General features: G+C 38.2%; 1 protein-coding gene across 2 annotated transcripts in view; it reads left to right on the plus strand.

The window, feature by feature from the left end:
• TTC29 (tetratricopeptide repeat domain 29) overlaps positions 1–18971 on the plus strand; it is a 256810-nt gene that overhangs the window by 122471 nt on the left and 115368 nt on the right. For both annotated transcript variants that reach the window (XM_058666674.1, XM_058666675.1), the window contains one exon: positions 10437–10522. In XM_058666674.1, the coding sequence (XP_058522657.1) occupies positions 10437–10522 (86 nt within the window). The remainder of the gene's footprint in view (positions 1–10436; positions 10523–18971) is intronic.

Below are 18971 nucleotides of genomic sequence, written 5' to 3' on the forward strand. Positions count from 1 at the left end.
AAAGGTTAGATCCTTGCCACTTAAAATGTGGCCTACAGTCTAAAAGTATCAGCATCAGTATTAGCAGCCTCAGAGCCCATCCCGTTCTTATAATGTTCATATCTCCAAGTTAGCAAGATCCTAGGTGATTCATACGTGTCTTACAATAATTAAGGAGAATTTATGAGAACTGACCTTATATTTAATATTTTGTACCATTTGCGTATTCGTAAAATATTTTAAAAATAAATGTATTCTTACAAACCTATTTTGTGAAATACAATAACATTTTATTTTCGTGTGGTGATTTATCAATAGACTAACTTTTCCGTTAAGAAGAAAAAGAAGTTACACTCTTGAACTAAAGCTAATTAATCCATGAGTATATTTAGTTGATTGGTTTACTAAGTAGTATATTGCTGGCAAGAGTAAGTTAGACTGCATTTCTGGGTGTGATTTTTAATTGACTAAAGAGTAAAAGTAAATATCTTGTACTTGCAATTACTTCTTTAATAATGTTAGTTGAAATACTCCTAGGAAATCATCCTCACTCAGAGATGTTTCTCATTAATGAACTTCTTTTAAATAAATAGTGATCTAGTACTTTCCCCAAAGAATACTGAGATTGTTAGCTCTGAGATTAATTTCAACAACAAATTGTCATTATGTGGAAAGTTATGTGGAATTTCAACATAAAATGTTGCGTAAATTAGGAAAAGATGTGTCTTTATATGCCTTTTTGCTAAGTTGTAAGGTAGTTCTCAAAGAGAAGCTTCCCTGGGGTATCTTCCAACAACAAGATCCTGGCAAGCAGTCTCTGTTTTAAAAGCATTTCTCACTTTCCAAAGGATATAAAACTAGAACATGAGACAATGTGCTTTCTATTTTATAATAATTCTAAATATCATCTAAAATCAGTAGATATTGACCTCAGAGTTAAATGATTGTGTGGTATTTTATAGAGCTCTGACAGCAGCTGAAACACTCTGGGACAAAGCTTCTATCCTGTTATCTCCTATTTCCATCAGGGGCCTGCAAAGCAAGTGCTGGTTTTCCTGATTTAGGTACACCCTTCACTGTGCACATTGCATATGTAAAGGGTGCTGATAGCCCCTGTTAACCAATTTCTTTGGCAGGACATCTTAATGTATGATATAAACATAGCAGCAGCAAAAATAGCTTCTCCATGGTTCTGTTAGCTTCATGTTTTTCAGTGCAAACCATCAATGGTGTTTAGTATACATGTGAATTTGGGCAGCTGTGAAGACTAACCCCAGGCCCATGAGTAGTCATCGCTCTTCTAGCTCTTGGTAACCACTAACCTATGTTCTAAGTTTATGGATTTACCTACGTTGGGTAGTTCATATAAATGGAATACTACAGCATGTGTCTGGCCTCTTTCTCTTAGCCTAATGTATTCAAGTGCCATCCATCTTTTATCATGTCTTCATTTCTTTTTATGAATGAACAGTATCCTTCTGTATGGATATGCTTCATTTTCTTTATCTGATCAGCTGTTGAACCTTTGTGCTTTTTCCATGTTTGCCTCTTGTAAGTAATGGAGCTATGAATATCTGTATAGGCTTGCTGTGATCCTGAGTATAAACTGAGGAGGGGAATTAATGGGTCAAATGTTTAAGGTATGGAGAAAAGTCCAGGTTTGAAAGATGTTCTATCATTTTGCATTTCTACCAGCAATGTATGGGGCTACTTCCTCAGTATTACTTGCTATTTCCTTGTTTATATGGCAATTCATTCTGGTAGACATGACGTGGTATCCCACTAAACACCTTGTTTACATTTCTCTGATAGCTCATTATGTTGAATATTTTTCCCGTGTTTTTGGTTATTTCTAAGTCTTTTTAAATAACATTTAGATTTGTACAAAGAGAACAGATTTTATGTATTGCATGTATATAGTTTTAACTACATAGTGATTCTTCCTTCCTTCCTTTCTTTTTTCTTTTAATTGTTATGACACTTCCAATTTACTTTATAATCACAGGCTCAATCATTCACTAACTGAAATAATTTAGCAAATAGAAATTAGCAGAACCACTGTTCTATAGGAGTACAGAAAAGGGCTATCAGCAATAACTAAATCCCTAGATGTCAATTTTAATCATGTACATCACATATTTGTGCTCCATGTGTTAGTTAACTCAAATTACAGGGAAAATATGATACTTACATATTTAGGGTCTGGTTTCTTTCACTAAGTATAATGTCCAGTTTTATTGTAAAGACAGGATTTTATTCTTTTTAGTGGATGAATTGCATTCCATCATGCATATATATACCACCTTCTGTCTATCCAGACATCGTATTATGGTCACCTGGGTTGATTCCACATTTTAACTGCTATGAACTGATGTGTAAAAGCGGAAATGTAAAAAATATATCTGTTACATGCTGATTCCATTTCAGTTCCCAGAAGTAAGTTGGTTAGGTCATAATTTTCAGGTTCATGGCCAACTTTCAACTTTTTTTTTTTTTTTATCAAGACACTGTAGGAATTCTTTATATATTCTAGATAAAAATCTTCTGTCAGATATATGATTTGAAAATATGTTCTCCCATGATACTGGTTTTCTCTTACTTCTTGGAACACAAGTTTTGATTTTGATGAACACCAATGTGTGTGTGTGTGTGGTTTGCTCTTCATACAACAGCTAAGAAGGCTTGAACTAACTTGAAGTCATAGAGATTAACTACTATATTTAGCCTAAGAATTTTTTTACATTAAACTTAGTTTAAATCTAGCGTATGTTTTAAATTATAGTATGAGTGTGTATGGTGGTGAAAATTCAAACTATCTGGTTGTCCTAATACCATCTGTTGAACATGTTTTCCCTAATCAGTAATCTTGACACCTTTATAAAAATTAGTGGACTATAAACATGAAGGTTGCTTTCAACTCTCAATATTATTACATTGTGTATGTTTGTCCGAATTGGAGCAATGCACATTCTTCATGATACTAGTTTTGTCATATGTTTTGAAATTGGTAAATGTGAATTTTTCAACAATGTTCTTTTCAAGATTGTTTCAACCATCTCATCACTTGTATCTCCAAATGAATTTTAGAATTAACTTTTCAGTTTCTGCAAAAATGAAGTTTGGAATTTTTACTAAGTATTGCATTGAATCTATCAATCATCTTAACACTAACTCTTCCAATCCAGTAATATGTGATACCTTTCAATTTGTTACATATTCTTTGATTTGTTTCAGAAATATTCATAGTTTTAAAATGCAAGTCTTACTTTCATTTTAAAAATTTAATATATTTTTATATTATAGATGAAACTGTTTCTTAGTTTCATTTGAACATTGTTCATTTTATATAGAAATTAAATTAACCTGTTTATTGAAGTGTGTCATGCAGCCTTGCTAAGCTTGTTTCATAGTTTTGATGGATTTTTGAATAAATTATTTGTTTGCTCATTTATTTAGCAAAGAGGAATGCAGAGAGGGAGAGAGAATCTTCCATCCATTGGCCTGCTCTCCAGATGGCCACAGCATTCATGGCTGGGCCACGTGGAAACTCCAGGAACCAGTCAGGATCCCCCACGTTGGCTGCAGTGACCCAAGCACCTGAGCCATATCTACTGCTTCCCAGGTGCACTAGCAGGGAGCCTGATTAAAAGCAGAGAAACCAGGATTTGAATAGCAATCCAAAATTGGATGTGAGAATCCAAGTTGTGGCCCAACTCCTTGTGCCACATTTACCAGCCTGTTTTTGTAGATTATTATAGGATTTTCCACATTAAAGATTATGCCATCTGGGGCCACCTTTGTGACACAGAGGGTTAAACCACTGCCTGGGATACCGGCATCCTTTATGAGTGAGGTTCAGGCCCAGCTGCTCCACTTCTGACCCAGCTCCCAAAATGCACCTGTGAATGCAGCATATGATGGTCCAGGTGCTTGGACCTCTGCTGCCTTCGTGAGAGATCCACATGGATTCCCTGCTCATAGCCCTGGCCGTTACAGACACTGGGGGTGTGACCTAGCGATGGAGGATCTCTGTGTCTCCTTGCACTCTCACTCTGTGTGTGTCTGTCTGTCTCTGGGTGTTCCTCTCCTCTGTCTCTATAACTGCCTTTCAAAATGAATAGGTAAATCTTCAGAAAATTATTATGTAGTTTTCAAATCTGGTTTTGTTTCTTCCTTTATGTCAGGGGTGCTTTTTCCTTTTCTTGATGACTTATTCTGACTAGAAACTCCATCAGCGCAACACAGTTGTGTTTCGCAGTGCTGGCTGAAGACATCCTTGCTTCTCTTATTCTAGGGGAAAGCTTGCAGATTTACATCATTAAGATGTTTTTTAATATAGAGAGAAAGCTGCCCTCTCTCCTGAGTTTGTTCAGGGTTTTTAACTTGAAAGGGTGTTAGATTTTGCTAAATGTTTTTTTTTTCTCTGAATCTTTTCAGATGATCACTTATGTTTTTATCCATTCTGTTTATATGATATGTTACATGAGTAGACTTGCATATGTTGAATAAACCTTGAAATCTAAGGGTAAATCCCATTTTATTGTGGTATATGATCCTTTTCATATGTTGCTAGAAATGCCTGCTAGTATTTTCAGATGATTTTATGTCTGCATTCACAGTGAAATTGATTGGCAATTTTCTTTTTGTAATATCCTTATATGGAAAAGTAGGCATGTGTGTCAGTGAAGTGGAATAGAAATTACAGAAATGAATCCACATAGCTATAATCAGCTATGACAGATGAGCTGAAATTATTTCCTGGAAAGATGACATTATATTCAGCAAATATTGCTGGGAAGGTTGTATCTACACAAGCAAATATTATGAAACAAGAAATTTATATTGCAGCTTATACAAAAACCAACTCACAATGGATCAAGAATCTAAAACTACAAATTGATACCATCAAATTAATAGAGGAACACATAGAAGAAATGTTGCAAGACATTTACAAAGGCAAAGACATTTTGAAAAAGACCTCAGAATCAGAGCAATAGAAAGGAAAGATATTCAAAGTTAAGAAGCTTACACACCACAAAGAAAAACTCGACAAAGAGACAACCAATGTAGGGGAGAAAGCATTTGCAAACTGTGCAACTGATAAAGGATTAATATTCATATTCCATGGAAATCTCAAGAAACTCAGAAACAATAAACCAGTCCAGTTAGATTGAGGCCTACTCTGTGGCATAACAGATTTAACTGCCGCCTGCGATGCCCGCATCGTATAATGGTGCCAGCTGAAGTCTCCACCTCTCTGTCTTTCTCTTTCTCCCTCTCTCTTCCCTCCCTTTATCCCTCTTTCTCTCTCTCTGTAACTGTCTTTCAAACAAATAAATCTCTTTTTAAAAATGGGTATAAGACATGAACAGGTATTTTTTCAAAGAATGAATTATGAATGGCTAACAGGCATATGGAAAAAATGCTCAGGATTGTTAGCTTGCAGGGACTTGCAAATAAAAACCAAAATGAGCTTTTACCCCACCTTACCATAGTTAAAATGACTATTACCCCAAAATTTAAAATATCAATAATAAATGCTGGTAAGAATGTGGGGGAGAAGGTACCTTAATCCACTGTTAGTAGGAATGTGAATTAGTACAACTCTTATGGAAGACAGCATGGAGATTCCTCAGAAACCTGAAAATCGATTTAGCATATAACCTAGCCATCCAACCCCTGTGAATTTACACAGATTAAATTAAATAAACATATGGAAGCATTATTTGTACCTCACATTTACTACAGCCCAATTCTTATTAACTAATATCTTGATGACTGGATAAAAAAATTGTGGCATATGTACTGTGGAATACTCCTCAGCCATAAAAAGAATGAAAGCCTGTTTTTTGCAGCTGGAAACCATTAGGCATAGAAAAACAATTCAGTTCCAAAAATGATCAGTTCCTGGCCCGTAATAGCGCAGACCATATACAAATAATGGAATCTATTTGACTGCTATTGACATCCTTGGATGTGATTATTGTTTACATCCTTTATTTGTTTATACCCATGAGGAGTGTTTTTGTTTCTCACTGTGTGTTGATATCTTTAGCTAAGAGTGTTAAATATGTGATTGCAAAGTGAAGTGCAACTATAAAAATTAAGACAGAAAAAGAAATAAGGAAAGTAGAGAATGGGTGGGAATATCACTATACTTCTAAATATATTATGAAATACGTGAAATTTATTTATTTCATATATGTTTTTAAAAATATGGAAAAATATAAAAATACACAGGAATGAAATGGGCACCTTATCATCTAACTGTTGTTCTTAGCCCTTGTAAATACAACTTGTCTTTCTACTTTTTTTGCGAGAATACATGATTTTTTTTTTAAAGATTTTATTATTATTGGAAAGCCGGATATACAGAGAGGAGGAGAGACAGAGAGGAAGATCTTCCATCTGATGATTCACTCCTCAAGTGAACCACAACGGGCCGGTGCTAGGCCGATCTGAAGCCAGGAACCTGGGACCTCTTCCCCAGCTCTCCCACGCGGGTACAGGGTCCCAAAGCTTTGGGCCGTCCTCGACTGCTTTCCCAGGCCACAAGCAGGGAGCTGGATGGGAAGTGGAGCTGCCGGGATTAGAACCGGCGCCCATATGGGATCCCGGTGCATTGAAGGCGAGGACTTTAGCCGCTAGGCCACACCGCCGGGCCCGAGAATACGTGATTTTTAAAAAATTTTCTGTGATGCTTTTTAAAAAAGATTTATTTGTTTTTCTTGGAAAGCCAGATATACAAAGCGGAGGAATGACAGAGAGGAAGATCTTTCATCCTCTGATTCACTCCCCAAGGGGCTGCAAAGGCTGGAGCTGAGCTCATCCGAAACCAGGAGCCAGGAAATCTTCCGGGACTCCCATGCAGGTGCAGGGTCCCAAGGCCTTGGTCAATTCTTGACTGCTTCTCCAGGCCACAAGCAGGGAGCTGGATGGGAAGTGGGGCCACCAGGATATGAACCAGTGTCCATATGGGATCCCGGCGAGGAGTGCAAGGTGAGAATTGACTTACTGGCTACTGTGCCAGGACCCCACAATACATTTTTGTAGCTATAGAAAATCACCCCTCCCCATGCCTTCCTTCCTCCCTCTCTTCAGCTCCAGCCATTTTTACCCATATTATCACAATAGTACAATACCTTAGTACAACTTTCAAGTTCAGCTTTTTGACTTTTAAATCTATCAGTCCATAATAAGAACAGGAAAAAGTAGAAAAGCTATCATGTTTTAGAGATATATTTTAAAGGTTCATTGAGAGTTTTACTTTTAATCAGAAGTAGAGATACATACCTTTACTTTCTGGTATGCTTCTTCCCTCATACATTTCATATACATTAATATATATTCATATATATTCATTTACATGTCTATACATATATATAGTTTGTATGTATATATATATACACATATATACACACACATATATATTACTTGGCATGTGGGATATTTTATATTAGAGAACATATGCCATTTGTCCTTTTGGAATTGGCTTACGTTGCTAAACATAGTGCTTTCCAGCTGGGACCATTTTGTTGCAAATGGCAAATCTCATCCCTCTTTATGGCTGGGTAGTTTGCATCAAATTTCTCTATCTTCTCTACTTGGAATTGTGCTGCTGTAAATATATGGTTGCGGGGTCACTTTTGCAAATTCAGACTTCATTTCCTGTGGGTGTATTCCTAGGAGGAGGGGATGTATGGACCCTATGGTAGATCAATTCTCAGTTGTTTGAGCTCTCTCCATACTGATTTGCAGCCTGTCTGCTTTCCAGTGCCCATATGGGATACTCACAGTACGGGCTGAGGCTTGACCTGATACACCACAATTCCAAACCCATTCTCACCCAAGCTTTAATCAATAACCTATTTTTTTAAATGTGTTTATTTTATTATTCCATGATACAGATTCCAATGCCTGGGGGGATTTCCTTTCCTCCCTCCCCAAATCCCTTCCCCCTACTGATTTCCTCCATATTATTACAATAGTATAGCCCTTGATAAACAGGCATAAGTCCATGATTCTGCCATTTCAAGTGTATCCTGACATTGTAGCTATGGACAATGGCAGAGTCCAGCATTCTATTGTCAAAATATATTCAGCAGTTTCCTTAGGAGTCCATCTTTGGTTTGTAAGTAAAGATGCACACTGTGTTATATCTTCACATCTGTATTTGCTAGTCTCTTCTACACAGTCACTGTGCATTCCCTTGATTGAAAAGCCATAAGACAAAATGAACTACAGAGAGAAAAATAGAAAATTAATAATGAACTGAAGTTAAATGACATGCTACTGAATGATCAGTGTGTCACTGAAGAAATGAAAATCAAAGACTTTCTTGAAGTAGATGATACTTTTGTGTGATCTAAGAATCAGTGAGTAAATTAATAAGAAAAACAATTTTTTGAATGAATGAAAATACAAAACAAAATTTCACCCTCCTGAAATGCAGCAAAAACAGTATTGAAAGGGCTACTGATCTGGAACTAGACAAGGATGTACACTTTCACTACTGCTATTCAATATAGTATAGGAAGTCCTTGCTAGAGCTATTAGGCAAGAAAAAATTAAAGCAATTCAAATTGAAACAGAGGAATTAAAATTATCTCTGTTTGCACATGACATGATTCTCTATATAGGAGAACCAAAAGATTCAGTCAAAGGACTGTTGGAACTCATAAGATAATTTGGCAGGGCAGCAGGATACAAAATTAAGGAACATAAATCAGTGGCACTAGTATACACAAAAACTCCATGGCTAAGAAAATAATTTTAAATACAGGCTCTTTAAAATAAAGGAGGGGAATCTTAAATCCTTTAGAATTAATCTAACCAAAGATATGCAAGATCTCTACAATGAAAATTACAAAACATTTTAAAAAGAAATAGAAGACATTAAAAGATGGAGAACCCTATCATGTTCCTGGATTGGCAGGATCAACATCAAAATGTTCATATTACCAAAAGTAATACACAGATTCAACGCAATCCCAATAAAAATCCCAACAACATTTTTCTCAGAAACAGAAAGGATGATACAAAAATTTGTCTGGAAACACAGGAGATCACAAATAGCCAAAACTATCCTGAATAATAACAACCAAGCTGGAGGAATCACAATTCCAGAGCTCAAGACAGATCACAGAGCAGTGGTCATTAAAGCAGTCTGGTACTGGTACAGAAACAAAGATCACTGGGACAGAAGAGAAACACCAGAAGGGAACCCACACATGTACAGCCAATTGACCTTTGGCAAGAGAACTGAAAATAATCGAAGGGAAAAGTCTGGTCTCTTCTACAAATACTGTTGGGACAATTGGATAGCAGCCTGGAGAGGGAAGAAGCAAAAGTCGCCACCTGTCACCTTATACAAAAAAATCAGCTCTAAATGGATCCAGGACCTAAATCTGCGCAGACTATTCGAGGAAAACGTAGATAGCAGTCTCTTAAGATATAGGCATTGGGAAAGACTTCTTAGAAAAGTTGTCAAAAGCACAGGCAGGCAAAGACAAAGCAACGGGACAAAATCAACTAAAAAGCTTCTGTAGAGCAAAGGAGATGATCAGTAAAGTAAAGAAGCAGCCAATAGAATGGGAGAAGATTTTGGCACACTACACAACTGATAGGGACTAATACCCAGGATTTACAAAGTGCTTCATAAACTCAATGACAGCAAAATAAGTAACCCTGTGAAGAAATGGAAATTAATAGATATTTTTAAAAGAACAAATTCAAATGACTAATAGACATGAAAGAATGCTCAAGCTCCCTAGCTATTAAGAAAATACAAATAAAAACTGCATTGTGGTTCAGCCTAACTCCAGTGAGATTGACCTTCATTCAGAACTCTACTAACAACTGCTGGCATGAATGTGGGGAGAAAGCTACCCTCCTTCCCTGTTGGTGGAAGTGTAGGCTAGTACAAACACAGTGAAGTCAGTATTGAGAGTGCTAAGAGAATTGAAAATTGACACGCTGCAATCAATAAACTTTAAATTGAACATAGAACAGTAGTTCCTAGTTTGCAAATGTTCTACCCAAGTTTGAAATCTCAGCTGAATGTCAGTCCCTGGGGTTTTAGCATTTGTGCATCAGCTGGGGTTGTTACTCTTTATCTGTAGCTTCACATGTTAGTAGTGACTGTCCTGGACAATCAAAGATCTTTACATGGTAGAATCCCATAAAATAATCTATGAATGCCCAAATGATAACATGTTGTGTAGGTAGAATAAAACTCCTAATGATTTTGTGACTAATATACTTAATTGTAGTAACTGTGGCCAAGGCAAGTTGTCTTTATACTCCCCCCCTTTTTTGTCAGCTAGGTTTTTTGGGGAATTGTTGATAATTCTGTATAACTTTTCCCAGTGACTTTCTACTGTGTGAGATAGAGTTTTGTTTGTCATGATACACAGTTCATTAGGTGCCATGGTAATCTTCCTGTACCTTTACTTTAGGAAATGACAGAAAGATGGAAGGAGAAGCGTCCTATTACTTGGGATTGGCATATTTAGCTGCTGCAGAATATGAAACAGCATTAACAGTAAGTTGAAGTCAACTTTACTACCTACTGTTTTTAATGTTCATTACCTTTTGCCAGGTGCCATTATGAGGCCAACAGAACTGGGTTAGGTCTCTTGTTAGTCTGCCTATTCACTGAGAAGAAACCAGAATAGCTGGATGCTGGAAGCATGAAAGATGTTGATTCTGTTGTTTATACAAAATAGTATGAAGTCAATCATCATGAATTATTGTAGGAAATGTGAAAGTTAAATGCATGGCATAAAATGACTCTTGGTATTCCTTTATCAACAGAAACAAAAGGAAATTGCTGTAAATGATAGCTTAAAAAGCTGTAAAAATTTGTAATAATTTTATTATATAATTAGATGAAATATTGCTTAGAAAAGATTGTGTGATTCTAAGAGTGGGTTGCACTGGTGTGCATGTTTTGTATGGCGGTGGGAGACAAGAGCAGCAAAGATGGAGGGTGGTGTTGGGCTCAGTAAGAAGTGTCTTGGTTCATGATAACATTAGTTTTTGCATATTTTGTGACAGACTTTGTTGGTTTGGCCACAAATAGTACAAAATTAAGACTGTCTTTTCTCTGTTATAATTGAAATAATTTTTCATCCCTTTTTACTTCAATTATGTCTAAGGTATGGTTTCCTGTTTCCTTTCACATACATTTCTTGTAATAATCCTATCGATGAAGAATATTTGGCCTCTTGGTTTTGAAGATCTTATTTGCTCCTTTTAATGTTTATGCTGAGTATGCTTCTGATAATCTGGATTTGATTTGTCTTCCTAGCACCCTTCCAATTTCTGTCATGCAGAATAGGTTTTCTGAGGTAACATTTCTGTTCAATAGTTTGCAGCTAATGATAGGCTTTCAGGAAAGCGTTTGCATGTATTTTGGAAACACAGCTTAAAAAAAGATGTACATATCCCTTCAGCATATAACTTGATAAATCTTATCACCTTATAATTCAAAGCTGGATAAACAAGTGGTTTCTGAGTGTGAGGTACGAGTAGTTGACTCTAACACTGGAAATCAAGAATGGCTTTCAGAACTATAGACAAACACGTATTCAACGAATGCGAACACATTTTCAGAACTGTAGACAAACACTCAATGAATGTGATATATTCAGTGTATTTGGAAAGCAATGAATTGTCAGGTCTAAGATGAAATGTGATAGGGGATCTGTTGGAGAACAAAAGGTGTGAATTAGCTCTTATCCTCTTTCACATACTCTCATTTTTTCTCGTCTCACTCTTTCTCAGATAATGCAACTACATGGCAAAGTAAACTCAAACAATGCAGTTAAGTTTCTAATACAAATTAAATCTTCCTTCAAATCTTGTGCTCAATCTCACAGGTTTTTTTTTTTTCCTGAGACAAACATAGCTACACATTTGACTAATTTTTCCAAAAGATTACATGTGTCTATGAGAGTGTGTAGCATGTGAGTAGATAGGTATCCTTTTCATTACTTATAAAATATACTTTACACATATAATTCTGCACTTTGAGCTAAATTTCTTCCATAGTAATATATACATACACTAACCCATTACATTAAAAAAAATTTCAACATGTTTCACATTTATTTTAAAGTATGATCAACATAAATAAAAATAATAAGTAAAAATTATAAAAAAGTAACTATCACATATAATTAAGACATTAAGCATATTTTAATATGTTCATATATTGGTACAGGATATCTGCAAATAAACCTAATTGACCTAAATATCATCTCACCTTTTTACCTTTGGGGTTGTTAAGAGTACTTAAAATCTATCCTGTCATAAAATTTCAAGTACATAATACATTATTAACTATAGATACACTTCATTTTAAAAGAACTATGTGGTATCCCGTAGTGTGGCTATGGTATGATAATGAATTTAGTAATGCATGGATATATATATATATATATGTATATATAAAATATATATAATATATAAACATACATACATAATATATAGTACTATCATGAATTTAACCATTTTATGAGTGGTCATTAATGTTTCCAGTCATGTTTATTGCAAAGGGTGAAGCAGTAAACAGCTATGTCCACTTTGATCAATTTATTCATAGAATAAAATCCAAGAAAAGAAATATTGGCATGTCCTATATTCTGGTGGTGATACAGTCTAGTAATTAGTGGATCAATGAAGCCATATCCAAATTAATGAATTTTTCTGTGATTGTGACTCTTTTCAGAAAAATATTAAATTTTTTTTCTAGGTATGAATGATAATTTCATATCTACAACTTGTTAACTATGTGACCTTCAGAAAGGTCCTTACGATTTAAAGAGAAATAATACTTCATTTTATTTTTGATGATGTTTACATAGTTGAGAGGGATGCAGGCCCATATGGACTATTGATTAGGGTGGGGAGGGTTGAGGAATGGGGGAAAGTAATTGAGACAGCTGCCTCCCATCTCCTTTTTCCTTCCTGTATTTGGGGAATGTAGGGAGAGAAAGGGAGAGGAACAATCCCAGCAGCCCAATCACATCAGTGTCCAGTAATGGGGATGGGCACCCATTGACATCCCAGGGTCCTTGATGTGAAGCATGTTCTAAGCGTACTGCTTAAGTGTTTTGATTATTCTAAGGTGCTCTTGGTTTCACTGCTCCAAGGTTGAGGAAATTCTTCCAAGGTCTATTTGCCAACATAGTCCACCTTAGAGTTTTGATTTGTCCAAATACTTGATATCAAAGCTTGGCTAGAGAGCTGTCCAATTGTTCTGCCCTCCATGGTACTAGATGTCCTCTGCAGGTCTCAATGAACTGGTTGCTATGCTCCGCATAAGCATCTGAATATGCTGTCTAATGCACAGGCTTTAACCATGGAGACCCAGTTCTGATACATGCACTCTGTGATTTCTGGTGTGATTGGGGTTCTGAGTTCAGCGATCCAGTTAAGGGGGATCCGAAAGAAACCTTGCCAGAGGTGACCCCAACCTGACTCTTGTGTGTGCCAGCCACTGTGGAATCTGGCTCAGTCAACATCAGCTTATGCTCAGTGGTAGCTATAACCACCTGGTCAGTTCTGTCCCTAGCCCCATCTTATATGCAAATCAATGGATGCTATGGACCATATTAACCCTCTCCACCATACATTGGCCCTAATGCACACCAGCAGTAACTGCAGCCTAGTCATAGTGACCCCCTATTATCCCCACCAGGCCCGCCTACAGCCCTGGTTCCTACACATGGCAGTATGTGCAGCACACTGGTCTAGTCTGTTTTGCATCCATTTGGGTCTTGTACATGTCTTGTACACAGTGGGCATTGAGGCCGAGCTCAGCCCAACTGACCCAGCTATCCAGTCCACATTCATACTCGCAGGTGCCACTGCCTGACAAACCAGGCCTGACCCAGCCCTGGTTCTCATGCTAACCAGTGAGAGTTGAAGACTATCAGAGACGTGCCCACAATTTCCTTACAATGCCCACTCCCAGTCCCAGATTTTTCACTTTCCAGGTGGCACTATGGTCTAGCCTAACAGGACTTATCCCCAGTCCCAGTACCTGGTAGCCTGTGCTGTAGTGAAGCCCAACTAGCTTGTGCATACTCTGGCTCATGCATGCACCAGTGGATATGGTCCCTTAGCCCAGCCTGGCTCTCCCTCTAAACCAGCTCACATGCAAGCCAATGGACTTTGTAGTCCTGCCCAGCCTGGTCTACCCCTAGTCTACCCCTAGTTTCAGCTCTCATGCTCACCAGCAGGAGCAGTGGCCCATTAGAGGAACCCCCACAGCTTCCCTGCTGGGTTTGCCCCCATTCCCAGGTCTTGCATATGCTAGTGGGAGCTATGGCCCAGAGACATGACTCAGGATTCATCAGGAGGTCATATAGCCTGGCTCGGCCTGGCCTGTCCCTAGTTCCAGCTCATGCTGGTATGTGCTATAGCTTATCCCAGGACAGTGAGCCCCCAGTCCTGGCCCTGATGTGAACTGGTTGGTGTTGTGGTCCAAACTGGCCTGGCCTAAATCCTGTCCTCATTCTCACATTTGCCAGTGGGTACTATGAACTGGCTCAGCTTGACCTCCCCCAGACCTGACTCACACATATGCCCGTGGGTATTGTAACCCTGCCTGGTCTGGACTGCTCCCAGCCTTGGTTCTTGTGCTCACCTGCAAGGGACTGCATCCTGACAAAGGATTTCTCCAAGTTCCCTCTATCAAGTATTCTCCCAGTGACAAATGTCATGCACACTGGTGAACCCTTGGTCCAAACTGACTTAGCCCACTTCTTGATTGGCAGGTTCACATCTTGCATGCTGAGCCCACACATGTTTCAGCTCTTATTGTTGGGTGCTAGAGCTCAGCTGTGCCTGGTCCATCACCAGACCCAGCTCTCCTGTGGTTCAGCAAGTGCAGAGACCTAGCCCAGCCTGTGCTATACCCAGTCTGGGTCTGGTACACCCCAGACCCAGGGATACTGTAGCCATGTCCATTCTAGTTCACTGCCCCTATTCCAGCTCTCATCCTCTACCTGTGGAAACCTGTGGCATCCCTTTTGCTTTCCAACCTGACTTACTCCCAGACACAGGTCTTGCCTGTGCTAGTGGTTGCTCCACCAAGCCTGACATAACCCATCACCTGGTTTGGCCTTTGACATCAGATGCTGCAGCCTGACATGGCTGACTGCCACTCATTCCAAATCTTGCTGGTTGATGCTGCAGCCTATCCCTGCCCAGCCTGTCCCCCATCCCTGGATTTCATGCAAACTTGTAGATGTGATAGTCTAAACTAGCCAGGCATGGCCCACACTCCATCTTGGCTACTGTGCTTACTAGTGTGGTACTGTTTGGCCTGGCCCTGCCATGTCCACTCCCCCAGAGAAAACCCACACACCTGATTTGGCCTCAAAAGGTCTTCCAGTTTCCCTCCTCCAAACTATAATGGCCCCAGCCCCCTCATTTACCTGAAAATGCAGTAGTTTGCTTGGTGAAAGTTCCCCAGAAGTCACCCCTCATATGTTACATTCTCGCTCAGTGATCCTCCCACACATCTCCAGATCTGCTTCCCTGAGCATTCCACAGCCCCCCATACCCACAAGAATATCCCCAAACCTGGTTCTCCGGCAGTATGGTATGCCAGCCTGGGGCCCTCTGCACGTACCCAGGGTCCATGCACACCTCAGATGCTCTTTGCTGTCATTCCAGCATCTGGTCCTTGCATGTCTTATAAAATAATAGACTAGGCAACTATGCTGGCACACTGGTACAGTTAAAACAAATTTGGCATTAGCCAGGCCCAGTATGGCCACCAGCTATTGGCTGCTTTTCTCCCAGCAGTGTAACACTTGCCTAGATACAGTGCAACCTAGGCAGTTTCCTGGAGCTGGGGTGGGAAAGGTCCTTAAGATCTTAATTGCCTCTTCTTTCCAGTGGGATTGATCACTAAGATTCCTTATAGAATATAGCAGGTTCATGATCCTCCCCATACACATCTTCCCCCCTCACCTCCCACTCTCACCACCACCAAAAGATCCATTTGCTAATTTCTGGAACCTGTGATTGCAGCTGTAATTGAGTTAAGGCTTCCTGGTGATCATCCTGAAATTTCTGGTTGATCTGTTAACTCAAAGAGAGAAACCTTGTGGGGAAAGAAGTTAGAGGGAGATTTGAAAAAGAAGACAGGAGCCACATACAGAAGGAAGGACAGTCAGAAGACAAAGGCCAAAGTTGCTGTGACACAGGTCCAAGGCAGAAAATACGTGGAGCCACCAGAAGTGGAAGAAGCTAGAGAGAATGCTCTGCTGGAGCATTCTGAGGAGCAAGATTGCTGGTGCCTTCCCAAACAATGAAGGGATAAATTTCTATTTATATTGCTTAGTCTGTGGTGATTTGTTAGATCAGCCCTAGGGAGTTATTTTTGTGGTGAAGAGATAATTGATACAAACAAGAGATCATTTCTATGCAAGGTTTTGAAAGAAAACATATCTGGATATATAATAGACCTTCAATAGTAATTAGATTTTAATGTTTTTGCATTGATTTGTGTCTCTAGACTTGTGTAGTAGTAGAGAGAGGGAACTGTCAGATTTAAAATTTGTAAATAACATGGTAATAAACTTAAACAGAAGTTGAAGGAGAAAAAAGTATGATCTGGTCATAGACCTGGATGGCTTCTGGTATGAGTAGTTGTAGAGGTTTCTAAGGAAAATTCAAGCATACAGCTAAATGGAAGGCTCTGGAACTCAAGAGGAAGTCTAGATTAGAGATTCTGCATGACGGCTAACTTTATGGATCAACTGGGCTGAGGTGCCCGTTGTCCATTATTGCTGTTGGATGTATCTGGATGAGGATAGCATCTGAACTGGTGGACTGACCAAAACATGTTGTACCTTCTCCCACCCGTCATACCCAGTGAGCATCTTCAAATGCATTGATGGCCAAGCAGACTCTTTGAGTAGGGACACTGATGTTTTCCTGTGCACAACACTAATTGAACTCAGATCTTCAGACTTTAGATCAAGTCTAAAATATGTACCACTGGCTCTGCAACTCTTAGGCTTCAAACTACATCACCAACTTTCCAGAGCTTCCAGATTGCACATTACAAAAAGTTGGATTTCCGAGTCTTCATAATCATGTGAGCCAACAATGACAATAAATTTCTCTCACATGCATATTATCATCATTATTATGACTGTTATTATTATATTGCTAAAGTATTGTAGCAATGTATATACTAGTATAATTCATTTTATTAGGATGTTATGTAGTAAAAATAATATATATGAAAATATATGAGAAAATATACTTACTTTAACTCATTTAGTCAGATGGTGATTATAAGAGATTTATGTATATATCCCATTGATTCTATTTCTCTGGAGAACCTGGCCTGTATGCTCTATTCATTTGAAAGTTTTTGGTGTACTGAAGCTGTGGAATAGATAAAAATTGCTGCAAAGTGTTAATTGTGCCAAGTGAATAAAGCATAGGCCCACCAAGGTGAAGGAGAGAGATACAAAGGAGATAGAAGGGAGACTACATAGATAATTTTATGTAAACCAGAGAACCAATTTTTCCTAAAAGAAATGTACATTCTGGCTTTGGTTTCAGGTTGGAAGGCAGTATATTTTCATTTTCCCAAATCTCTCTGTTATATTAGGGTTTTTTGTTTGTTGGTTTATTTGAAAGGCAAAGTGAGAGAGAGATAATAGAGGGAGAGATCTCTGATGGTTCATTTCCCAAATAGAAATAACAAACAGAACTGGTTCAGGCCATAGGCAGGAATCAAGAACTCCATCTGCTTCTTCTACATGGAAGCAAGGGGTCCAAACACTTGGTCCATATTCTGCTGCATTCCCAATAATACGTTCAGGTACCTGGATGCAGCCAATGGCTGCTTAGCTTCCTGCACCTCAGCACCCCTCATTCCTTGCTAATACCTTATTTTAACTACTGTTCCCATTTCTTTTATATTGTCCTGTTCTTTTTTTTTTTCTTGGCTTAGGGTCCAGTGAAAGTAACGTTGCCCATACATGATTTATGAGAATATTTCCAAAATGTGTGGGATCATGAAATATAGGAATAAGCTTAGTTTTGATAGCAAAAACTTGAAATCCATATGTAGTTCTTTCCTAGCACATATGTTCCCTCAGCTTTTTGAGTACCTTGTGCATGATGTTTGCAACTTATAGCATGAGTTTTCTCCCCCCTATTGGTCTTAAGCAAGAGGAAGACTGTTGCACTGTGTTGCCCACATTATCTTCAACTACCAGGGAGCATTGGTAGCATTTCTATAATGATGTGGTTATGCACAAAGTTGGGAGGGACCAGAAATCAACTTTGTCATGTTAGAGTAAGCAGGATGATACATGGTTCAATTTAGCCTCTTCAGTCCATCTTTATACTCTCCTATTCAGTCCATCTTTATATTCTCACTTCTTTTAAGTTTATAATTTGGAATGTTTTCAAGTTTTCAGTGTCTTACCTCTGAATTCAACTTCTCCCTTCCAGTAATATTATTATTCTGATTTAGTGATTTTTATAGTTTTTTGCAAGAAGAAATTTGGCTCGGAGGAATCCATCACAATAAATATTCTTGTTTAATTGTTTTATTGATTGGAAACAAAAGATTTTAAATTTTACTTAATTTGAAGGTTTTATTAATAAAATTCATATAAAATAATAATATGGTATATGTATATGAATGAAAGTTTGATGATCTATTGCTGATAAAGGGTTTATTACTGAATTGCAGCGGTGTAAACTAAAGACGATAGTAGATTTGTATAGGACTGAAATACCTACTAGTGAAAAAGGGGTATTTGGTGAAAAAAAATGAGAATTACACTGTTAACCTGTGCAAGACATCATAGAGATCTTGTCATTTAGAGGAGAGATTATGACCTGCATGTCAGGTGATAGGGAAAGAAATACTAAATCCCTTTAGCCACAATCAATTTAAACCTAGAAATGTCTTTACACAGAGTTAATTCTAAAGCTTAGGA

The sequence above is a fragment of the Ochotona princeps genome, chromosome 7 (assembly GCF_030435755.1).
Source record: "Ochotona princeps isolate mOchPri1 chromosome 7, mOchPri1.hap1, whole genome shotgun sequence".
In the NCBI taxonomy this organism is placed as follows: domain Eukaryota; kingdom Metazoa; phylum Chordata; class Mammalia; order Lagomorpha; family Ochotonidae; genus Ochotona; species Ochotona princeps.